Source organism: Channa argus, chromosome 22 (assembly GCF_033026475.1).
Source record: "Channa argus isolate prfri chromosome 22, Channa argus male v1.0, whole genome shotgun sequence".
Lineage (NCBI taxonomy): Eukaryota > Metazoa > Chordata > Actinopteri > Anabantiformes > Channidae > Channa > Channa argus.
In genome coordinates, this window is record NC_090218.1 from 7,482,834 (window position 1) to 7,506,054 (window position 23,221).

The 23,221-nt window shown below is 39.9% G+C and overlaps 2 protein-coding genes across 9 annotated transcripts; one reads left to right on the forward strand and one right to left on the reverse strand.

Annotated features, from left to right (window-relative positions):
• Positions 1–51: 51 nt before the first annotated feature.
• On the forward strand, positions 52–22,962 carry LOC137108150 (ras-related protein Rab-39B-like). Of its 7 annotated transcripts, none has more exons than XM_067492493.1 (5): positions 256–702; positions 874–890; positions 1,714–1,947; positions 2,365–2,635; positions 3,296–5,203. In XM_067492493.1, the coding sequence occupies exons 3-5, from the start codon at positions 1,733–1,735 to the stop codon at positions 3,449–3,451; spliced, it is 642 nt and encodes a 213-aa protein (XP_067348594.1). In that variant the 5' UTR covers positions 256–702; positions 874–890; positions 1,714–1,732; the 3' UTR covers positions 3,452–5,203. The 7 variants fall into 7 exon arrangements, with proteins under 7 accessions (XP_067348596.1, XP_067348597.1, XP_067348594.1 ...); XM_067492492.1 differs by having other exon boundaries at positions 257–752; XM_067492491.1 differs by adding an exon at positions 22,318–22,962 and having other exon boundaries at positions 261–890; positions 3,296–3,485.
• slc7a3a (solute carrier family 7 member 3a) lies at positions 6,461–19,852 on the reverse strand. 2 transcript variants are annotated; one of them, XM_067492487.1, is made up of 12 exons: positions 19,697–19,852; positions 11,921–12,520; positions 11,630–11,791; positions 11,024–11,207; positions 10,815–10,924; positions 10,306–10,528; positions 10,074–10,213; positions 9,788–9,890; positions 9,391–9,620; positions 9,129–9,295; positions 8,884–8,992; positions 6,461–8,787 (listed from the first exon to the last, which is right to left on the reverse strand). In XM_067492487.1, the coding sequence occupies exons 2-12, from the start codon at positions 12,285–12,287 to the stop codon at positions 8,627–8,629; spliced, it is 1,956 nt and encodes a 651-aa protein (XP_067348588.1). In that variant the 5' UTR covers positions 12,288–12,520; positions 19,697–19,852; the 3' UTR covers positions 6,461–8,626. The 2 variants fall into 2 exon arrangements, with proteins under 2 accessions (XP_067348588.1, XP_067348589.1); XM_067492488.1 differs by lacking the exon at positions 19,697–19,852 and adding an exon at positions 18,888–19,027.
• Positions 22,963–23,221: the final 259 nt, after the last annotated feature.

Sequence of the window (23,221 nt, forward strand, 5' to 3'; positions counted from 1 at the left end):
GTCAGCCTACGAGCGGGACATGTTCTTTTCAATAAGTGTCCCAAAAGGTATTATGGCCCGAGATCACCGAGAACTGCGACAGAAGACAGGCCACCAGCTTCATCCCACATGGCAGTGTGAGAACTTCACGGCCGAACGTCAAAAATCAGCTCCTGGGAGCAAGTTGGCGCTGCGTTCACGGACTCGTCGTAAGCAACGCGTTCAGACCAATCTTAAGTTAAACTAGCAATAAAGTAAATGTTACACATAATGCTCTGAATAAGCATAAAACAACCGTATTCGCAATTGTGACTAGCTATTGTACATGCGACGTGCAGATATTTAGCCAACCGCATTTAGGAAGCACCTGGTATGTCCCCACTTCATTCTATATAAACTCTTTATAATTTCATATAATATATTTTGTGTCAAGGAAAAATGTAACGTGGTGTAAAAAATCGTGTTATGACAAAGTGGATGACGTTATTGTGACCATTTGCGCTCAATTACGGAATTTGGTTCCTGCAGCCCTTGAAGGCATCATTCTGGCAGCGGCTGCTGCTGCTGCGCCGCTACGAGCAGTTACGGTAATGGTGCTGATGAGGGCGGCGAGGTGATGTGGGATGCTGCTGTTGTGCCCTGCTGCTATTTCATCAGCCGATCATCACGGAAATATCAACAGGGCTGCTCGAATTCACCAGCAGCTCCGATCACACTCAGCAGGTTGTTTTGTTCTTTGTTTTTAATCTTAAAAACCGGCTCGATCAGTGATGGTAGGCAGAAAGCCTGCTTTGTCATTTGATGCTATTTCTGTAAGCAACAACCCAGCCACTGTTAGTGTGGAGGATCATTGTTAGAGGACAGAATCATCAATATGGGGTTTGTTTTTTACAGGTGCTGAGCTCTGTAAGGTAGGTGAACGTCTACTGACTTTATTGTAAATGTTGACGTATGTCATTAAGAGTGAAGATTATCACAGCCAACAGTCACGTTTAGCCTCAAGGCCTCATTGTGTGGTTGTGCCGCGTTACAACCAGTCTACTATCCACATGGGGGCTGACCACGCCAATGTTTATTGAGTTGGAGAGGAGTGGCTTCCCCCTCCCCTCCTTCCCCTTAAATTAGATCACCCAACTGTGAATCACATGGATAAGGCTGAGATGATTAGAGCCTATTATTCTCTCCTCGTGATGGCAGCTGCCATCCCAAAATTTCCCCTGTGGCCAATATTATGTGCGGACTCGTATTTAACCGTGACTCTATTTAAACCCTTCCCCCGTTTCTTAAGAAGTGGGTTTAAAGTGAACGCAGTCGATACTGATGTTTAATTTATAGCAGTTTTTTTTTGTCAAGTTCCTCCACATAAAAATGTTTGATCATGTCAAATAAGATAAGATTGAACATAATGTAGACACACAGTTTCTTGTTGTTTCATGTGTTTGCAACAAACACATCAGTGCATATTTATGATTTTACATAGTGGAATTGATCTGATGTGCAGCTAAAGGTCAATAGGCTCCATATTTCCTCAGGTTTATGTCTGCAGTTGTTCTCATGGACACACTGCATTTCCACAAGTCTCAGAATTCACTGCAACTTTCTTTTTTTTTTATCAGCAAATGAACCTCAAACAAAAGCTTTTACTTCAGTTCAGTTTTCCCTAAAAGGAGCATGATCACGGTGTAAAGTGGTCGTATTTGAAGTCACTGAACGATCCATTTTATCTCGCTGCAGATTTTGATTTCCACGAGACATGGACACAATATGGCTTTACCAGTTTCGCCTGATCGTCATCGGAGACTCCACAGTCGGCAAGTCGTGCCTGATCCGGAGGTTCACCGAGGGCCGCTTCGCCCAGGTGTCGGACCCGACTGTGGGGGTGGACTTCTTCTCCCGCCTGGTGGAGATCGAGCCAGGCAAACGGATCAAACTTCAGATCTGGGACACTGCAGGACAGGAGAGGTTCAGGTAACGACAGAACTCAACCAGCTCTCTTCTGCTCTTAAACTTTTTTTTTTTTTTTTTTTTTGTGACTGCGTGTGCGTGTCCATTCTAACTATAGTAATATAGTAATAACTAATTTTGAATTCTGTTTGAACAGTGCTCACAAACCACCCCAGTGTGCAGGGGGCGTAGGAATTAATGCAGTGTTTTTCATAACAAAAGCTCATATTTATTACATGTTTTTAAAAAATGTCCAGCCCAGGATCTGTATATATATTTTTTTTTAGGGACGTTTTTGTGCTTCACATAGACATAGTATATTTTTTAATAGTCAGCCAAAAGTGCTCAGGATCAGTTCATTGTTGGTTTTAGTTTCTTTATGTTTTTCCACAATAAGCTACAGTAGTTGAAAGGACAGAATCCAGTGTTTCATTTCTCCAGATCTATCACCAGAGCCTACTACCGCAATTCAGTGGGCGGCCTCTTACTGTTCGACATCACAAACCGCCGTTCCTTCCAAAATGTCCACAACTGGCTGGAGGAGGCGCAGAGCCACGTTCAGCCGCACAGCATCGTTTTCCTGCTGGTTGGTCACAAATGTGACCTGGAGGCCCAGCGTCAGGTGACCCAGCAGGAGGCAGAGAAGCTGGCAGGAGCCTATGGGATGCGCTACGTGGAGACATCAGCGCGAGACGCCATCAATGTGGAGAAGGTGTGGATGTAATTTTAGTTTTGGTTTTGTTTTTGTTTTTTCAACATATCAGCAATTGTGACTGAATTTTGTGCTTAATCCTAAACTCCCTGAATTTAAAATCAACAAATCATCAGTGTATTCTGTGAAAACATTGACACAGTAAAGAAAGAAATAAACCTTGAAATAAAACTTTCAAGATTCCTGGCAATTGCAGAAATATGAGATATGACTGTTAAAGAAAAACCAGCAGTGCCAGCAGTGAAACACTGAATAATCTCACCGACGTCAGCGGTGACATCATTTCATAAACTCTCACAATTAAACCAATCTTCTCTTACTAAACTACTATGCAACCAACGGGTTTTCATCAATTCATCTTCTGATTATTTGGTTTAATAATTTGGTCTAGAATGTCAAATAATGGTGAAAAATGTTGTTGTTTTTGTCAGAAAAACGGTAAAATACCAAAATTATTCTGTTAACTGTTATATAACACAAGGCCGTAGTAAAGCTTGACATTAAAGAAACTGAAGATTGTTGAATTTTGCTTCATAAAGTTTAAATAATATTCAATTATTTTTATATTCACTTTCTGAGTCTTGAGACCTTTTTAACTCACCTGTCTCGTTCAGATCTCGTTCCCGATCCGATGGTTTTACCTCTGGTGTTCAATTTTAGGCGTTTGTGGATTTGACGAGGACGATCTTTGACCTTGTGCGAAGCGGCGACATCAAGATCCAGGATGGCTGGGAAGGCGTCAAGAGTGGGTTTGTTCCCAACACTGTTCATTCCTCCGAGGAAGTCACGAAGGGCGGCCGCCAGTGCTACTGCTGATTCACCTGACTGCTACATGCTGCGGTGACAGGCGGTAAATATTTCAGTGGACTGCATCTATAGAACATCTGTCTGTCTGTCTCTGTCTCTCTCTGACTCTCTCTCGCTCTCTTGCTTTGGCTGCACTCAGCCCAAATTTTAGGACTTCCCTGCTCACTTAACTCACATTTAAATCCTATTGTAACAATTTTAACATGGTGAAATCAAATCAAATTAAGAAACCGTTTCCCCTTTCGGACGCTTGCTCATTGGTTCTATTCAAATTCTGGACACGCGTGTCCATGAGACTGCGGTGACCCTCAGCCCTTATTTCCCTTTCAGCCTTTCTTGACATGTACAGTTCTATTTCAATGGCCAGTTATCTTTGAAATTAGTGACACCAAGACTGAGCCTCGTCTCTTCGTTTTCACACACAATACTCAGATCACACTGCAACCTTGTACAGATGATACCCAGAGAAAAAGAGATGAGAGATGAGACTGAGAGAGATCTGCACTGAATCTGCTGCGCTGCTAATGCAAGTGGCTTAACACTTAAAGAGGCTGCAGAGTAATGAAAGTGAACTCTAAAGAAACCAAAGTTTGAGATACTGTCATGCTGCAGAGTTGGCACTGTGAACATGTTCAATTTGCATTTTGCTGAAAGAAAAGTGACTGAGCCTGCTCACTGACAGCCATTTTGGCTACATCACGGGTTTTTTAAGGTAAGAACCCAACTCATGTTCAACGCTCTGTGTTAATTTACTGATGAACAGTGAAGGCAGACCTATGGAAACCCAAAGTGTTCAATGTTAAATGAAAAAAAAAAAAGGAAATAATCATATGAATAAATAATGCAGTCTATATAAGTTAACCAACATTTATCAGGTAATTCGAGAAAACAATTCAAATAAATCATTTTTCTAAAAATGTATTTAATCATTCTTATTTCCATTCAAAACTGTTTTACTGGCGTTGATATTTATTTGATTACAGACCTTTTTGTATGTATTTTCGTTATTTCATAATGGCACTTCAGAAAGAGTGGACACACAGATGATGGTGTGTCTTTCTGTATAAATTATTATTATAATATATTATTGAGGTAATACTATTTGCCAGAAAAAAACTTCATAGGACTTTCAGCTAACAAACTAATATTATTACTATATAGTAGGCAATCTTTGTAAGCTAGCTAACAAAGATTGCATGTTCTGCATGGATTTGCATTGCAATCTGTGTGTAGTAAAATAAGTTAAACACTAGATAAAAAAATGTAATCATGGTTCAATTCCCACGTTGCTTCTAACATGGCAGCTGCATCGGGAGGCAGTGCAGGCTATCTAGTAAGTGCAGGGTTACTGCAGTGATTGAAGTGTCCTTGGGAATTACCTTGAACTGAAGCAGTATCTTGTGTGAGTGTTCCTCCCTTGTGAGTCGCTTTGGATAAAAGCAACTTAAAAATGACTAAGTTCTTGCAAATTGACAAATGGAAGGTAAGAAAAGTGGGAGTTTCGTGAAAAAATGGCCGCAAATGTGGAAGATTCTAACTGCTTTTGATGTGCTTTTGTGGGTTTTGTCCTCATTTACATATATGATTTTCTTTTTGAGTCACCGAATGATACAATTTTAATAATTTTCTCACTAAACACTGAAAGTCTTTCATACCGTTTAGAAAACAGATTTTAATGGAAGAAGAGTCTGTGGGGATTTAAAAATTACCACCAGCCATCATTTTTATTGATCAAATAAAGACTTACTTTCAGAATTGTTCTATTATTCTATTTCAAATCAGCTTACTTTGTAATACCGAACACTTTGGGGCTCCATTTTTGGAAGCTGGTTTTTATGAATGTGTTTTAATGTAACTCCTTCAGGTCTCTCTTCTCACACTACGGTCCCATCTACAATTAATGCATGCCTCCATTGTAGCTGATTTATTTTTTAATTTTTGATATAATGTAAATACCCAGATTACTCAGAAAGAGCAGAATTAATTATTTTGTTGCTTGAGGATATAATGTACGTAGAACTCAGAGCAAAAGTGGTATCTTTGAACAATGGGGACTGACAGCACAAAATCGATTTCACTCAACAGTTGTGAAACAACTGAGAGTATTTATTTTGACTGTGCAGCGGATGTGACTCTTTGAGTGCCTTTTGGAGGAAATAGGAATATAACAGCAACTTCCTGTGTTTATCGAGTGATAACACGTGGATATCACGATGAATAATTCATTGGAAACACAACCCTGACAAAGTTGACTAGTCTTTGTTATTACAGTGGTGACACAATAAATGTCTGGAAACATTCATGATGATTTGCTTCATGCAAATATTAAAAAGGTACTATCAACCTGAAATTCAGTCAGGGAACAAGCAGTAATGGAAACATCGATGTAATTCTGTGTGTGACCACTGAAGGGCAGCCTTACTTTGTGGGGAAGGGGAGGTCTAAAGGAAGTAAGCTATCTATCACATTATGTTTTTAAGCGTCTAACTGTGGCCTGTTACTACAACTCATTCAAACATTTTCACATAAAATTTAAAAGCAATTGTGAAATGTTTGGCATTTTTGATAAAAATGAATAATGTTGGAACATTTCCTGAAGCCACATGCAAATAGAAATATACACACTGCCTACATTGTAAGTGAGAAAAACAGTTTGCCGTTTTTTTTTTTTTTTTGGTGGCTTATTCTATACAAGTTTATTCTATACAAGTTTTCGATTTTAAATAAAATCTAAAACCACTTAATATGAATGTTGTGTACATTAAAGTTGTCATTGTGCAGAGTGTCAAAGAAGATTTCAATCTAAACCGTGTTTTGGTTGATCGGTCTGAATCTGGTTCGTTTTAGGCATGTTCCTGCAGTATTGGTTAGGAACTGATAGAGTAAGATCATGTTGCAACATCTATAACCTGTTGCATCAAACCAAAACCAGTGAGAGTTGGCTTCAGCAGGCTCTTTTCTGCGGCTCACATAAAGAAATCCTTCCCTAAGTTTTACAGATAAAACAGACTTCTAGTATTCCATCACTATGAATACTGTTTTATTAAAAAAACCAAACACTGGAAATTCTACTATTATACCATATGTACAGAAAAGAAAAAATGTCATTGCTGAGACAGAGGGGAAATGATCATACATGACTTTTTGAAAGGCACATGGGCTACGTGTGAATAACCATCACATTTGTGCATGAAAACATGTTTTACACTAATCTCACCCCTCAAGTTCCACATTAAATTTGATCCATGCCTTTAAGATGTCAGTTCCTCTGATATGTGTAAGGGGCATTCATTTGATAAACAAAACAGTAAAGATGTTGAGGCACTCAGCAATCAGCAAAAACGCTTCAGCAGTGACTATTTCCTCAGGGGGCAAAAAAAAATAATATAATAAAATAAAAAAGGACTAGGATCATTCTGATTTCACCAGCAAGTGTCAAATGAAACTCCTTCAAGTTTAATGTACAGAGACGATATCTTACCATATTCAAAAGGTCATATTTTAAACAAAGTATGTTTGCATATTATACAGCATTATACAAATGTTTTTAAACAAATACTGTACACTCCAAGTAAAGCACTTTACTAGAGAAAGAAAATATTAACAATACAATAAATTACATTGACTTCAGAGAATTTAGAGACCAATGGGTATGTCTGTTATGGAAATCTCAGTTTCCAAAAATAGGTTAATTCGGTCAGGAAGCAAAGGAAAATAAAAATTTGGTGACCAAAAAAACAAAAACAAAAGAAAGATCATTGCACTAAGAACTGTACATGTAGGGTTTGAAATACAACATCTAAAAAAGGCATATTAAAATATAGAAAATGAAAACAAACAATACTATAAACATTTAAATATTAACATCTATCATTAAAATAAACAAGAGTACAAAAAAAGTGTTGGGAACTCAACAGACAAAGCTGCCAAGAACAAGTTTCACATAAAACAAATGTTTGTGAAACTAAACAAGGTGACACTATTTTAGTGGCGATGAAAGACAACGAAGTGGGTATGAAAGATGGACACAAACAATTCATTGTGCATTAACTGAGTTTTTAAAAAACACCCTATGACACACAACTGGTCACAAAATATGTAAGAATTGAGTTCTGTAACATCTATCAACCATCTCAGAACTACAGCACTCTGCTAGTAAAATGATTTGAAGTATTGGTGCATGTACGAAATGTGGAGTTAGCAAAACAACAACATGGATTATTAAAAATTCATACAGACCAGAAAGTACAGTGGATATTAAATCTGTTAGTCAAATGGCTCAAAATGTAGTTAGTGACCAATCTGGATGATGGAGTATCACCACGTAACATTCAGTTACCAAAGACTACAAACACCTCCCGAAAAGCCTACATACAATGTTAGAATTCTGTGTTGTGAGTGTTTGAGTTCACACAGTTTTAAATAGTGCCGTGCACAAGCTGAGAGCAGAGGGATAGAAGGGTAATGGTGTGTTAAACGCTCCTCAGTAACGCATGCAGTGCAGGCAACATCTACCTCAACCACATGCTACTGATCCAACAACACAGAGCACCCCCCCCACAAAAAAAAGCTGAGGCTCAACCACACAGCTTCTGTGCTACCCTGTTTCCAAACAGGCTATTGCAATAGACAAGGACTAATAAATATGCAAACTGCACCATCTATTCATCTCTGATCAATAAAATCATTCTTAAATAGTTTAAAGCCTACATCGCTGATCAAATGTCTTCATGTTCGTAAACTCACTGGCTAGTCAGATTTTCAGAATGTACAGTTGTTTTTGTCCATAGTGGCCAAGCTGATGCACTAAAAATGGAGAAGCAAAACAAACAAAAAAAATGCTGCAGAGCAACATGTTTTCTGGTTAACTGCTTCATGTAACAAAAACAGAAGTGAGGAGTACCGGGATACTTTGTTTGTTACGTCCATTTAAAGAATGTGTTGCAGGTGGGTCTGAAGCTAAAAACACAAACTGATTTAAAAACAGACAAAGTAGCCAGTTTTATCACAGTGACCTTGCCATAAAGCTGTTGAGCCTCCAAGTCAGAGGTAAAATGTGTGTCATTCTTGCCTCCTTTTTTTTTTTTCTCCTTTTTTTCTTTTTAAACCCAGGGCTGAGCTTTCAAAGATGGCAAAAGCAGCGTAGATGATCTGCAACACTCCCCAGGTCCATATTGGTCTTTATCAGGGGCTGCTACCCCCTTCGACATCACTGTCATCAGGGGCGCCTATGTAAATTGGGCTCTTTGTCTGCAGCTTAGGCTCATATTTGCATCTGATTGCATTTGATTTTTTGGCAGCTTCGCTGCTGTTCCGAATACCATAGCCGAAATAGATGGCAAAACCTGCAGGGGAGGAGAGAGGCAACAGGATGTTATGAAACAGCTACATGAACAGGTGGCAGCAGATATGAAAACAGAATTAATGATGTTCAAACTTACCGATAAGCATCCAGACGGTGAACCGGCACCATGTGGCAATGTCCAGCTGCATCATGAGGTAGATGTTAACAAAAACACTGAACAAGGGTAACCAGGGAAGAAGAGGGACCTTTAGAGAACAGAGGCAAAATCAGTACAACCATATTTTACAGCAATGGTCCAACTCTATTTGTTCTAAAAGCAGAACCGTAAAATGACGGCTTAGACTTAACAGAAACTCTACATTCTCACAGTGTGACAGTTACCTTAAAGGTGAGAGCTTCTTTGCTCTCAGGCTGCCTTCCGATGATGACGACACAGATGCAACAAAGCACAGTCAAAATGACACATGGCAGGACAACACGTACTTTCCCAGATATCAGCTCATTCAGGCAGTTAGCCAGAATAATGCACAGTACACATATAAGTAATGCTGCATAGAGAGAAGGAAGACAAGAGGAAGTCAGTCAATTGAAACTGACCAGATAAGCACTGGACTACATCTTTAACTTCCTCTGTGACACTTACAAATAACAGCAGTGGTGACATAGACAATGTTTCCAGATGTCTTCGTGGGGAGATTTCCACTCGGAGAAAAAAGCAACTTGAAAGAGAAGGCCTCTCGAAGCGGCCTATCGTCCAACGCGATGCCAAACTCGTCGCCACTGTCCCCTCCATTTACAGCCACCTTCTCTCCTTCCACCATCTCTACTAGTTTCTCTGTCTGACTGGATGAATTTAAGGTGCCTGGCTGATACCTGTATGGGTGAAAAGTGCGTCAAAGTGGGAAAAGAAGGGATTCTCTGTAGCAAAAATAAACAAATGAATTCACCTCTAGAGCTAAGTTTAGTCGCTGCATCCAAATTTGGGCTTACAAATCCAGCACATTTTGAGTCTGTACCAGTAGAGAATAAAAGGTACTTACCTGAGAATGAGGACACAGATTGCCACTAAAGAGTATGCCAACAACGTTCCAATAGACATGAGGTCAACCAAAGCTGACAACTCGAACAAGAAGGCCATCAGAGCTATAAAGGAGAGTCAAGAATGGATTTGTTCAAATATTCATACTATAAATTCTACGAAAAAGGTCTTATAAGGTGGAGCTGTGATCCTGCTAAATTACCCCCCCAAAAAAGCATGAGACAGATACAGCAAAGGCCTAAAGTAATGAGCAAACATGAACAGACCAATACAGACAGTGAGCTTACCTGCAACAATGCCAGAAGCAATGGTAGCAAATATAGGAGTCTTTGTCCGAGTGTTCATCCTGGACAGAACGCGGAACAGTAGCCCATCTTCTGCCATGGCATAGATAACTCGAGGCATGGGAAACATAGAACCTAGAAGACTGAGGGAAGTTCAACAGTAAAACATCTGAAGCATTACAGGGCGATGTAAGAAAAAAAAAGAAGGAAAAAGTCAAAATCATGAATTTCTTACCTTGTGGACAGAGCGCAGAGAGAACCCACAGCCACAATGTATCTTGCAGGATGCCAGCCAACGTAGCTGAAGGCATCGGGCAGCGGACTCTGTGCATTCAGCTCATAGTATGGCATCATCAAGGTAAGAGCAGCAGACACACCAAAGTATGCGAAAAAACAGATCAGCAGAGAGGCCACGATGCCAATGGGTATGGAACGCATGGGGTTCTTAGCTTCTTCACCTGAGGTAAAAAAAATAAATAAAGGTTGATTGGAAATGGTAAACGTACTAGGCAAGAAACATGTAAAAAAAAAAAAACCCAATGACTGAAATTAAATAAACCTTTGAGCAAGCAAAGACATTGGTGTGAGTCATAGTCTAAAGGGCATTGATCCAATTTTGTTCAAAGGCGACCAATGAAGAGAGGGCGCAAACCTGAAAATTTTAATGTCTATCAAATGTTTATGAAGAAATGTCTCCAAACCCCCTTCTGTACATCATTTAGCATAGATAAGAAAAGCACTCACTTGTGGTCGCGATGCAGTCAAAGCCCACAAAAGCATAGAAGCAGGTGGCAGCACCAGACAGGACTCCAGTGAGGCCGAATGGGGCGAAACCACCCACGCCAAACTTTTCACTGAGTGACAGAGTAGAAGACACACAGTTTGTTTAAAAGTCAAAAAGGCCAAACACGGATACGTTTATTTCTTAAAAAAGGCAGGGGTTAAATACTAACGCGACTGTTTTGTTGTCGCAGGAGCCATTTTTGAAGTTGATGTAGTCTTGTTCTGTCAGGTTCCAGTTGGCTGTATCCCCCTTTACAAAGCCAGAGATGATAACAAAGCCCAAAACGATCAGGTTGATTCCTGTGAAGATCTTATTCACCAGTGCGGACTCGCTCACACCGAAGGCCAGAAGCCCTGGAGTCAGTGAGAAAGAGCAGAGATATAAGAGAAGAGGGAGACACGCAACAGGGAATTTGTTTTTCAGCATCATTAACAACATGTCCTGCTATGTGGGTGGATGTGTTCAAATCTCACAACTTCCAAGATCAGTCAGCTAAACCAATTCACCAGTGACTTCATACTAACACTGCTACTGGCATGGCACCCTAGCTGCAATATTAGTGTGACAACTGTTCAGGCAGTGATAAAATGCAAGCACTTGCCATGTTTGCATGGACTGATGGCCCAATTAAAAAAAAAAAAAGCCAGTATTTTAAAGGGCTCCTTGTAAACATTAGTTTATAAATTTTCCAACTGGTGTCTCCTAAACTTTTTTTTGTGACCTGGTAAAGGAAGCAACTGAAGTTTTGACTGTGGAGGACTAGGGGATAACTCACCAGTAAGCAGGAGGACCAAGATGAGGGCAAACAGGTCAGGGTATTCTGCTAGAACCTTGCCTGGCACATTCATTGCCATGGAGGCCTTAAAGAAGCCAGAAATCTTTTGTTCAACAAGGCTGTCAAACGTTGAGCTCCACGCCCTCGCCACACTAGCCGTACCTAAAACGAAGGGAGACAGTCAAACAATGTGATCTCTATGATTTTTCTTGAGGTTTTAGAGTTTATTCGGCGTTGTCACAGGAAAATGAAACACCACCACAACCATTAATATAACTTTTGAAATCTCACCTATAACATAAGACAGAATAAGATTCCAGCCTGTAATGAAGGCCCAGATTTCACCAACTGTCACATAGCTGTACAGATAAGCAGACCCCGTCTTTGGGACACGGGCACCGAATTCAGCGTAGCAGAGGCCTGCTAACATTGAGGAAAGAGCAGCAATGAGGAAGCAGAGCACTATAGCAGGTCCTGCCTTGTCTCGTGCGACCTCGCCAGCGAGGACGTAGACACCAGCGCCAAGTGTGGAGCCCACTCCCAAGGCAATTAGATCCAAAGTTGACAAGCAGCGGGCGAACCGGGTCTCTTCACTAGAGAAGTCCAATGCCCGGCGACGCAGCAGGGTTTTGCCAAAGTTGGACAGCTTGTTGGCCATGTTTGCTGTGACTGTGTGTGGGTGCTATGTGTTTTAAATCCTTCTAGTGTGGGCGTGTGTGATGGACACAGCTTAAACACAACACGTGTGAGAGGACTGAGAGCAAAAGTACTTTGGGCAGATGAAGGAGGTAAACAAAATACTAGGTGAAGGTGAATGCAACAGTCACTCATGCAGACAGAAGGGAAGTGTCAGGTGTGTGGTCACAGTATTTTGTAGCAGCAGATTAGGACCTGTAAAAAACACAAACAAGAAAACAGCTTAAGACCAGGAAGTCAGTACATGCAAAAACTTACATTTCTCACACTGTCCTTAGCCCTGTGGGATTATTCCTTCATTAACACTGACATGCTTAGAGACGTTCTCAGCTCAACTGTACAGGTAGATTTGGAAATGTTGGAACTGAATCTTCTAGAATATTCTTCTTTTTAAAAAGGGCAAAGACAACCATTCGGTCAGCATGCTGAGAGAGATAACAGAGATACATTTACCTACACGAGATACCTGTTACGCAACTTCAAGCTCATACAGCTAAGCAGCAAATCACAAGACGCAGTGGGGCACAGAGAGACCTCATGAAGACAAAATACAAAAACAAAAAGAAAAGCCAAATGCTAACCGACTACGCTTGAATCGAATATTAATTTTGCCATTACATATACCCACGCCATAGTACACACCCTTTTAAAAACAGAGGAACACGTAGTCTAATTCCTCACCTGTCCCCCTACTGCGAAAAAGGGCACTTTACTGCTCGGGATATGTTTTTTCAGCAGATAAAAGCTGACAGAGAGAAGCCTGGGAAAGCAAGATGCTGTGAAGGGAGGATACATTCTGCAAGCTAATATCAACAAGGGAGAAGGAGACAGCATGAACCAGCAGCTTGATAAGGTGAAACAGCTGCACTGAGAAAAGGTTGATATATAGGTAAATATACCATCTATAAATACTAACACTACCCTAAACAAATCTTTTGAAAACATCCTAACAGCCAATTCATATTATTTACAAATGAATTTATAACAGTATCTCATTTAAAAGCTTCACTGTGACCATTTTGTTTCCAAAAATTAATTTTCTTAAATTAAATAGACAGACATTTGGCAGCATTGCTACTATTACTTGTGTGGTACGTAGGTAGGTTAATTATTATCATGTATTATCACTGCCTTGAAGCCACAAGTTTAGAGAGCAACAGACAAGACCACCCACAAGGACAACATTAATGTGATTTACGTCATTAGAAATGAGGTTGTCAAGTTAGGGAAGGGGGTGAATGACAATGATTAAAGCTGGTTCTCCAAAACACACCCACAGTTTCTAACGCGCCAAGGACACTTTGCACAGCACATCTGACCAGACCAGATAGTGTTGTTTGTCTTTGGGGGCAGCTACATTTGCAGGTGGATGAACACAGACTTGACACAAATCACTAGTTGAACACAACTTGTAGATCAGAAAGTTCTGTAAAGGAATACGTATGGGACCAGAGATGAATGAACAGTTTTGTACCATCTGCCCATGTACAAAGCAAACATCACAAACAAAATTATATAGTAGTGCAAAATGTGGGCAGGTTTCAGCAACATGAAATCCATAACATAAAAACTTTAACATATGGACTTTTTGTCACTTCAAACTGGGGTGTGTGCTGACATAGTAAATCCTACCTTCCTAACCTAATGACATGGAAAACCGAGTTTTCTGTTCACCTGGCTCTTAGGGGCGTTGCTGACAGTTATCCTTTTATGCTTTTGTTTCTGCAGCATCACAGGTATATTCGTGGTTTGAGTTAAAGTGCAAAATATAAAATTTCACTGCCAACTTCCAATTAATGCCAGTTTAACTGAATGTTGGAATTCACTATTATTTTAAGTAACACATCAATTGCAAATCCTCTAGATCAAGAGCGAGGCGACCTTTTCTCATCTACACTGCTTTTATGAGAACTGGTCTTAACTTGTTGCATCAGCTTTTTAACAACCAGTAGAATGAACCCCAAATTTTGTCGACATGACATTGGTTATTCTAAAAATCTGGAGGGCTTCACTGGGAGAAAAGCACAGTTTGGAGGTGGGCCAGCGCCAAAAGCAACGCTGCATCGGGCCTGAGGCTATTAATGCAATGACACCTGATTCCTTGGTGTGAATGCCGAGAAGGCGGACAGACATTTAAGGCATATCAGTCACTCCACCGGTCAGGCAGCAAGAGAACATGTGATACACTAACCAAAACCGGACCAACTATGTAGCCACCAACCTGGATCAGAAGTCAGGTAAAATGCCTTTTCACACTCATTTAGTCGCTTAGACTAAGGATTAAGGGAGCTTCATTTGCAAGCTGTTCTCGTCTGATCCAGTTAAAACCCAAATTGACCTACTGCCTTAGCCATAACATGCAAATATCCCCGTTCCGTTTCATGAACTTAATTGCTGAAATTACTTAATTGGTATCGGCTGTGCCTTTCACACTTTGGGGAGGTTTTCTGCTCAGCAAGAGACCACAACTTCAAGGTCATTTCAGTCTGTGGTGAAAAGCTGGGTTTGCAAGACACTAAAAGGTCTATTGAGTATTGCACAGTGCCAGTGAATAAAACTCATAACAAAGAATTGCCAGTAAAAAAAACAAACGCATTATTGAAGACCACAACATGAAGAGCAGAGTAATATTCAAATGTCAAAGTGACTGGATGCCATGTTAGATTAGAAATCGGTATGTATTTTTAAAGTTTCCTTGTTTGTAAGAATCTAGTCAAGCATCTGAGCATCAGTATATGGTCATAAGGTTCAGGTCATAGAGTATGTTAACAAAAATGGGGTGGGGGAGTGCTCAGTCATAGATTATGTTATGGTTTATTTTGGCCTGTTCTTTTCATAGCTTACAGGATACATGCTCTCACAGGGTCTCACAAAAACAACATACCCCATTTCATCAAAGCAATTGTGGTCCTAACTTTTCAAAAGAGAATATCCTGCCTAGTACAGTTAAGTGTTGAGGGAAAAAGACAAACACTGTCAAACAATGAGATAAGAACAACACAGAGAGCACCCAACAACTGCAATAACAAACACTGAAGAAGGCCTTCTGAAGACTGATGGGAAAAGTGGTACAAGGTGGAAAATGGTCCCACACCCCACTCGGTGCGACATTCCAGCAGCATTTTCCACTTGTACACCAGGAACTGAGATCTGAGAGGCAGCCCTGTATCAATAAACATTTATTACCAAACTACTGTGCCCAGCTAGCTGTGATCTCCTCAGGGGTTCGCCCGATAGCACACATACCTTCTCTAAGTAGGACAAAAGAGCTCCAGTCGCACTGCAAAGTGTATAGATGTAAAACAACATGACGACTCCACATTGAGACAATTTGGTTCTTAACTAAAAGAAAATAAGTTTATTGAGAAATTTGTTTGCATTTTACATTCAAAATGCCAAGTCTGCAGGTTATGTTGTGGTACAAGACATGCACCTAACATAAGGGTGGTCTCATTAAAGTGATGCTGGGGCCACTTTAAAGTCGGCCAGTGCCTTTATCACGTCAGCTAGTTGGTTAATCTTTTCCTTGTGGTTTTCACGAGGTGTGTATAATTGAGCAGCTTTATGCCAGTTTGTACAAAAGGTGTGGCTCAAAAATATGCCGTCTGCAAACTTCACTACACAAGGCTTACACACACCCAGAGAAGACTGGTGTACTACCTGCAGCCATTTCACACATTCTTAATAATGAACACAACTTTCACTAGAAAGTATATATTACGTTTAAACTAAAAGAGATAAGTCAAATCTTTTTGTCTCCTCTGAACTCTAAACGAAAACATGGCACAACTGAAGGGCTCTTTATCTTGGAGGACTCAGGCCAACAGTGCTCTGGTTACAGCAGGCTTCAGGGATAATGGTTCTGTTACTTGACTTAGCATTGCTACAATGGCTGCCACGGACTGTAAGAGGATTAATTGGAGAAGTAACAACCCCGCTAACCACATTATAGCTTGTTGCAGCTTCTTGTTCAGGGCCCCATAAATAACACATGGCTTTGTTTTGACTGGCACGGTTTGTCTACAACACTGCAGTGCTCTGGTTATATGAACAGAGCATAACTTATAAATACGATTCCAAATTAAACAAAACTACTAATCATTCTGAAATTTTGCCCCCTACAGCTAATATAATTTTCAGCTGAACTAAAGTTTGTTAAAAATATTTTTTGAACTTGCTGTTTCTAATGGTCTCCATTTACAGGACAATTCTGATGAACCACCTCTGGCTGTGCAACAATTCAAATATTTTCTAATGAAATTACTATAGTCAAAATATTTACTTGTATACACTGTGTGTATGTGTGTGTGTCTACCTCTCTACATCTACTGTAAATGTATTGTCAAATATTTAAGCCTGTCCCTGCCCAAAAGGAGTTTTGCCATTCAAGGGGTTCATTCAAGTGGAGGCCATTTGGGGGTTCGACATGCAGCCAAGATGAAATAGCACTGGAACCACTGACCCTGTGGTTCTTGAACTACTTGTTCAATTCCTCTAACTGACCTGCATGTAGACACTGAGGCTGAACTGATCAACCCTTTAAGTCAGATTGGCACATACCATTTCCCACCAAAAGCTGTTTTAACAAGAGCCATGGTGTCCAGCCACCTAATAATCTGTTCATTTTCCCACGATCAGTGTCAACACTACACAGCCCCTGTAACAGAAGTATACATTATAAGACAGAATAACCAATAAGTTGGACATTTGTGTAGTTAGTACATATTGTTCCATGTAATGTACTAACTATTGTTCCATGTAACGATTTCTAATTAGTCAGAGAATAACTAAAACAGTCCAGAGATTTTTTCACAACCCAAGAAAGTTAAAGAAAAAGATATGTCAGTGTGACATGATCCGAATCTTTACACAACCGCAAATGTCAAATTGTACTGAAAACAGTTCAGGCATTGCCCCTGATGTAGACTAGTGGTTTAAGGGTGTGGTGTACACATTTCCTGTCTTGACACACAAGATTTTAGGGTAAATTCACTACAGCTACATAATCACAAATCCATTACCCACAACTAAACAAAAATAGCAATTCCACTTTGTAATCCAAAGGGGTGGGAGTGCTTGAGAAGAAAACCTGTTTTAAACAGACCTCTGCTAACCTGAAAACCATTTGTTGTCATGGCAGAATCATCATATTGGTGATGCTTAATAGATTTTTGTTGAGCCATCAACATTTATCCTGATCTTCCTTATCTTGTGGCTCCTGCAGTATTGGCACCAGAGTATTCCATAAGCCTCCCAAAGATATGTTCAGGGTTTTGCTACCAGTTGCTATCAGTCAATGTTAAACTGCTCCAGTCCCCCCCCCCCCCCCCCCCCCCTTTTTTTTTTTTGCATGACTGTATTTGCTAATCTCAATACCATGGCTCATACAAGTATAGTTCTCTAGGACCAGAACATCCAATAATTTTGCCTTGTGTGTCAGATTTTTCCATTCTCTTTCTAGTGCAATAGACAGTTCGAGACCTTACTCATCAGTGTGAAGTATGGAGGTTGAGATACTCAGCACAACAACCTAGTAGAGCAATGTAAACAGTGCCATATCTTTGAGCATGCACAGTGGCCTTTACATATTTTTTTAATTAATCGGCAGAATAAAAAAAGAGGTTTGAAATGGTCTGTATGAACCAACAGGATTCTCATCTGTGCTTGTTCGGCTTTTGTGGTCACTGTGTGTTAAAAGGTTGGTAAATTAAGAAGTGTATATAAGCGACTAATGACGTCATCAGTGACATCACATAACTGCCTCTGATGTGTTTGCCACTGAAGTTCTCCTAGTCAGGGAAACGAAGTTTTGTTTTTGGGTGCTACAAGGTACAGCTATTGGTCTGACGACCAGATGATTAGGATTAGAAGACCAAAGCAAAGATTTACATATCTGACGTAAGAATGGGGAAATCTTATCATTTTTCTCCTACTGTGGACATAGAATTATGATTTGAATATCCACCCGGTCATTTCCTTTGTTTTGCAATAGAATTCAGCAACACCTAGATGACCTGTACGGGAGGAGTTATTGGACAGTTTTGCTTTCTGACTCTATATAACGCAATAAAAACAGATAAGATGTGTTGTTTAACGGTTAACATTCATAAATGCAGCACACTGATAGGAGGACAGACTTGGCGATTACAGCCCTTCACTTAGGGCTTCTTTTGATGGCCCGAGCTGTAATTACTGAAGTGCAAGTACAGATTTGGTAAGACAACTAACGTGGCATGGCGCTGCCGGGTTAGTCCAAAAGCATTTTTGTACACCCCATCAACTCGCCTGACGACCGCTCATAATTGCATTAACGTAGGGAAGGGTGCAGCTCTAACTTTACGTTATTTTTTTTCTCCCTAGCACAACATTAGCCTTAACTGCATTTGTAATTGTGGTGTGGCTGATGCAACCTTTAAGCATGGTGACACCCGGAACGCCGAGCAAAGCTAGTGAACGCCACATAGGATGACTCACTGGTGGCACAGTCGTATGCTTGAAATTCAATCTGAAGTAAGAGTCAAATCCGTCGTTAAGATATCATTACTCTACAAAAAGTGCTTACGATAGTTGGCGATGTTCTGCGACCCGTTCGGATGATCTGACGAGAGCCAAAGCCCAGCTAACGTTAGCTACGTGGCTCCAATAGCCTCTCGCGCGGTGCCAGTGTTGCATTCAAATTTTTGGGAAACATCGGAGTTGCCCGCGTGAGTTAACATCGACCGAGACATGGAATCGCCGTTTTCGGTGTTCATAGCGGTGTTTAGCAGTGTTAGCAACTAAAGAATGATTGTTTTGCAACATGGCGTGTTTTGCGAAAGGGTAATTCAGTGCATTAATAAGAAATCTCTGGCGGGGGGATTGAGGGCGTTTGGGGGGGCTTACGATCGTCCCACGCCTTGGTGGAGAAGGTAGACGTCCTGGTTTATGGCAGAACCAAAACAATGAATGAAAACTGTTTGAACAAAACGAACACGTCTTTTTAAAAGTCGAAAACACTTAAACGATTTTCCACAATGGGCACCTTATATCAAGTTACCCGTGTCTACTCTATTTTCCGTGTACTCAGTTGCCCGATGTATTGTTGGGTGATTCCGCGCTCAAATAACAAACAGAGTACGAAACTAAAACGTAAAGTCTCTGCAAACTCGACCAGATGTGTGTGTGTTGTTTTTTTATTTCTCCTTTAACCAGAAGAAATAAAGAAAAATGTTCTTTTTTTATGTTGCGCCGGACAACACACGAGTACGATTGCATCAGTTCACTTTCACGACCAAGCGAATCAACGTTACAAGGGCATAAAATGTAATAACACAACTTAAATTAGAAAAAAAAAGTTTCATTGTATAAAAAATATGGTAATGTTATTATTACCTTCGAGATCCTCTAGTTGAGTAGTGAAAGGACACAGACGGAAAAACAGAAACACCGATGAAATTACCCAGCTCGGTTCGCCCGCGTGCGGTGGCTTTATGTGCCGTGAGGATGTCTACAACACACTGACGCACGTGGAGGTGTGGCTTTCCACTCATGAATGGAGTGACAGACGTGGGTTTTATACACAGATTCAAATATAAGAGGGTGAAAGCGATAACGACATCGATCCGAGCAAAATCACTGTGTTTTAAAGGCACAATGTGAATAGGCAGGAGAGTGTGTGTTATGTATATCCGCGTAGTAGCACTGTAGTACTGATGCCCATATATGGAAAGCCAGCGTCAGTACCCCCCCCTTCCCCGGTGAAAGCTATGTATAGGTCCTGGCCCCAGCGCGCATCCTCTACATTACTGTATATCCGCCTGTTGCTTTGTCCGCAGATTAAACGAAGACAAACTAGTTTCTTTTATGTGAAAATGCACCCAGTGACCTGTGCATTGTGGAGGGTCAACGGTGTTGGTCAAACCGTGTGACTTTCAACATGCAGAATCCCGTCCAAAACACGGATGAAAGAAGAAGTACTTTTACATAAGCAAATAAATAGTGACACTACACACTTGAAGTTCTCCATTCTATGCAAAGGTCACACTTTGAAAATGTTAGTAGTAGAATAAGTAGGTAAAATGAGGCAAAAGCACTTGATGTAGAAAAATGACCCATGTGACAGACTTTCATTCGAGTGGATTCATTTGAGTGGCATCGACCTCAAAGAACTGGTTTTCATTTTCTCAGGTGTGAAAACTTGCTGCCCATATCAGTAACAGGTTTTACTTGATGCAACCACTCCTTTTTTTATATGGTCTTGAATATTTAAATGTTTATGTGAAGACTATACAGCTTTACTCACACTGAGTGGATGTCTTTGTTGAAGCATTTTTATCTTTCATTAACAAAAAAACAAAAACAAAAAAAACATTAAAAATAGATCTCTATGAACAGGAGGGATGACTAAAGCAAAACAAGTATCTTTCTGTGATCATATGGGCACTTGTTTCAACAGACAGTATAATGGATGCAGAGCGCTTTGTCTCAGTCACCATCCATTTTCTATGAATTTTGTCATAAGAAATATCATTATCTCATCCTTTAAAAGCCAAAGCAGCATATTATTTTGTTTGTTGATGAACAAAAAAAGTCACTGCTGTTTAGAAATACCTACGTCTGCGTAATTGATCCACCAGTTATAGGATTCCCGTGCTAAACTGAGCACACAGACCTCTATTGTAGTCAACTATTTTATATAAGACTGTAACTAATAATAATTATGGGTTAATCTGCTGACAATTTTATTGATTGAATGTGTACTTGTTTTCTTTGTAAAAAAAAAAAAAAGAAATTTGTCAAAATTACCCATAGCCTAAAGGCCAGCCTGTGTCCAAGGACACTGTGTGATATTATGCATATTAATGATGGTTAAAAAAACTCCTGATGCAACAACTGATGGTTATCAAAGTTGAAAAACAGTAGCTCAGCAATATATGCAGGCCACCCTGGGTCATGTACCAACGCCAAGACACTGAAAACCCTCTTTTTCTTTACTGTTCGTTTTTCTGTGCACTGCTTTGGATTTCTGTTCTTTGTTGATTCAGTACCTGGAAAAGACTGGATGTATTGCTTTTCTTGCCTGCGGGACAGAAATCTGAGAAGTAACCTCAAATAAAATGGATTTGTAAATTGCATTTTCTCTCTCTCCACCCTTTGCTCTCAGTCTGACAGTACCTCAGTAGCCACTCGACTCACCTTTTGTCCTCACCCAGTCACGCTGCTTTGAGTTGCTATTTCAATTTACTTCCACTTTATCAAGCTAACCCAACTGGGTGTCTCTGAATACACAACAAGTGTAATGGCTGCACACTGGACTCCAGTGTTAGAACTGCTAACAAAACACCAGCTAAGCTCTGCCTTGGCCCGCTGTGCCCATCCTGTCTGCCCATTTTCATTGCTCAGGACAAGGCCAGCACTTCAAAGCCCGCTTGTTTTGTAGGTCACAGTCCTGACTGATGAGGAAGGTCAGACCCAGTGCATACGGTTCCTGCACATTTTTTAAATTAAAATTTTCTTTATGTTCCTTTTGCATTTTAACATTTACTCTATGGTCGTGCTCAGCATGATTCAAACAGCAGCTAGGTAACAAACAATTAGAGTTTACAAGAAAAATTACTCTCCAGCTATTTTATCCATTTACCAACTGTTTACCATTTTACTTTTTTATTTGTGAATGCTATGCTGAGGAACAGCAGAATTATGTTTCTAATTCCAAATGTATACACAGTAACAATGTAAATGTTTTTCTACCTCTGTCTACCAACACAGATAGACAGTTGTGTCATCATGAGAAAGGGATCCGTCATTAGTAGCTGTTTCCAGATATAGCAATACAAGGGTTTTATAAATTGTAAAGCCTATAAAAGGAAATCGTATTATTTACGCAATGTATAAATAACTCACTATTCACATTCAGTGCAACCATATGAATCTTTATTTTTTCTTTTTTTTCTTTCACATGGAAGCCACAATTGTGTCTAATTACAGTCGTGTCTAATTTGGATCACTTGCAGGTCAAAGTCTACATCACAAGATTACTATTCTGGGACAACTTTAATCTACCCATGGCCAGAATTCTCCTTCCCTGTTAATCCCTGTATTTCCTGAAGGTGAATGAAAACAAGAAAAAGATTAAGAGGACTTTAAGATTCATGTTTAGTGAAACAAAAACACCCAGTGTTACTGCTGAAGTGCCCGAACTTGGATTTATTACGATGCTTCCTTGTTCCTTCATAAACTACTGTATGTAATTCATTTGCTACACTAAGAATTTTCTCTGGTTAAATATTTTTGTTTTTATGATTATGGCGTCACATTATGATGCAGACAAGTTTATGAAAACGTTTGTCACCTCCACACCAGTTTTTCCATTTTAAAATTAACATGGCTACTGTCATTGTAGTATGTCATTAATGAGCGAATTATAAATAATTAAGAGCTTAAAAAATAACATATTGTAATTTTTTGGTCCTGCATCATCAGGTCCAGAATTTACTATTTAAAAACCTATTTGCAGTTTGGCAGAAAGGGATCAGTGGTAGCTCCCATAGAAACAACCTGGAAGCTTTCACAGGGCACTCCAAGATAGTTGTTGTGCATTAAAAAAAACAACCAAAAGACATTCTGTCAAAATGTTGATACTACTTAAGTAGCCTATTAACTTCATTAACTTCCTATTTAAGCTTGTTATAGTACACATATATGTTAAATTAGGTTTTAACAGCATGTAACTTTTTAAAAATATATATAAATACAATTAACGTTGAAAATGGTTTATTACCTTTAAAATAGATCAAACTTTATTGCCATTGTTCATGTACAGGTACAAGGCTAAGAAATGCACTGCTGGTGAGGACGGTTTCGTTTCCCTTTTGGAGCCTTTATACTGATACGTTCACACTTCATTCTACACAGTGA

Bases quoted from the DNA above. Each gene is read 5' to 3' on its own strand.
- LOC137108150 (XM_067492495.1), top strand. From the start codon at position 1,733: ATGGACACAATATGGCTTTACCAGTTTCGCCTGATCGTCATCGGAGAC. The intron at 1,948-2,364 runs GTAACGACAGAA...TCATTTCTCCAG, and splicing joins GCAGGACAGGAGAGGTTCAG to ATCTATCACCAGAGCCTACT. The intron at 2,636-3,295 runs GTGTGGATGTAA...GTTCAATTTTAG, and splicing joins ACGCCATCAATGTGGAGAAG to GCGTTTGTGGATTTGACGAG.
- slc7a3a (XM_067492487.1), bottom strand. From the start codon at position 12,287: ATGGCCAACAAGCTGTCCAACTTTGGCAAAACCCTGCTGCGTCGCCGG. The intron at 10,214-10,305 runs GTAAGAAATTCA...AACTTCCCTCAG, and splicing joins CTCTGCGCTCTGTCCACAAG to TCTTCTAGGTTCTATGTTTC. The intron at 8,788-8,883 runs GTAAGTTTGAAC...CCTCCCCTGCAG, and splicing joins CACCGTCTGGATGCTTATCG to GTTTTGCCATCTATTTCGGC.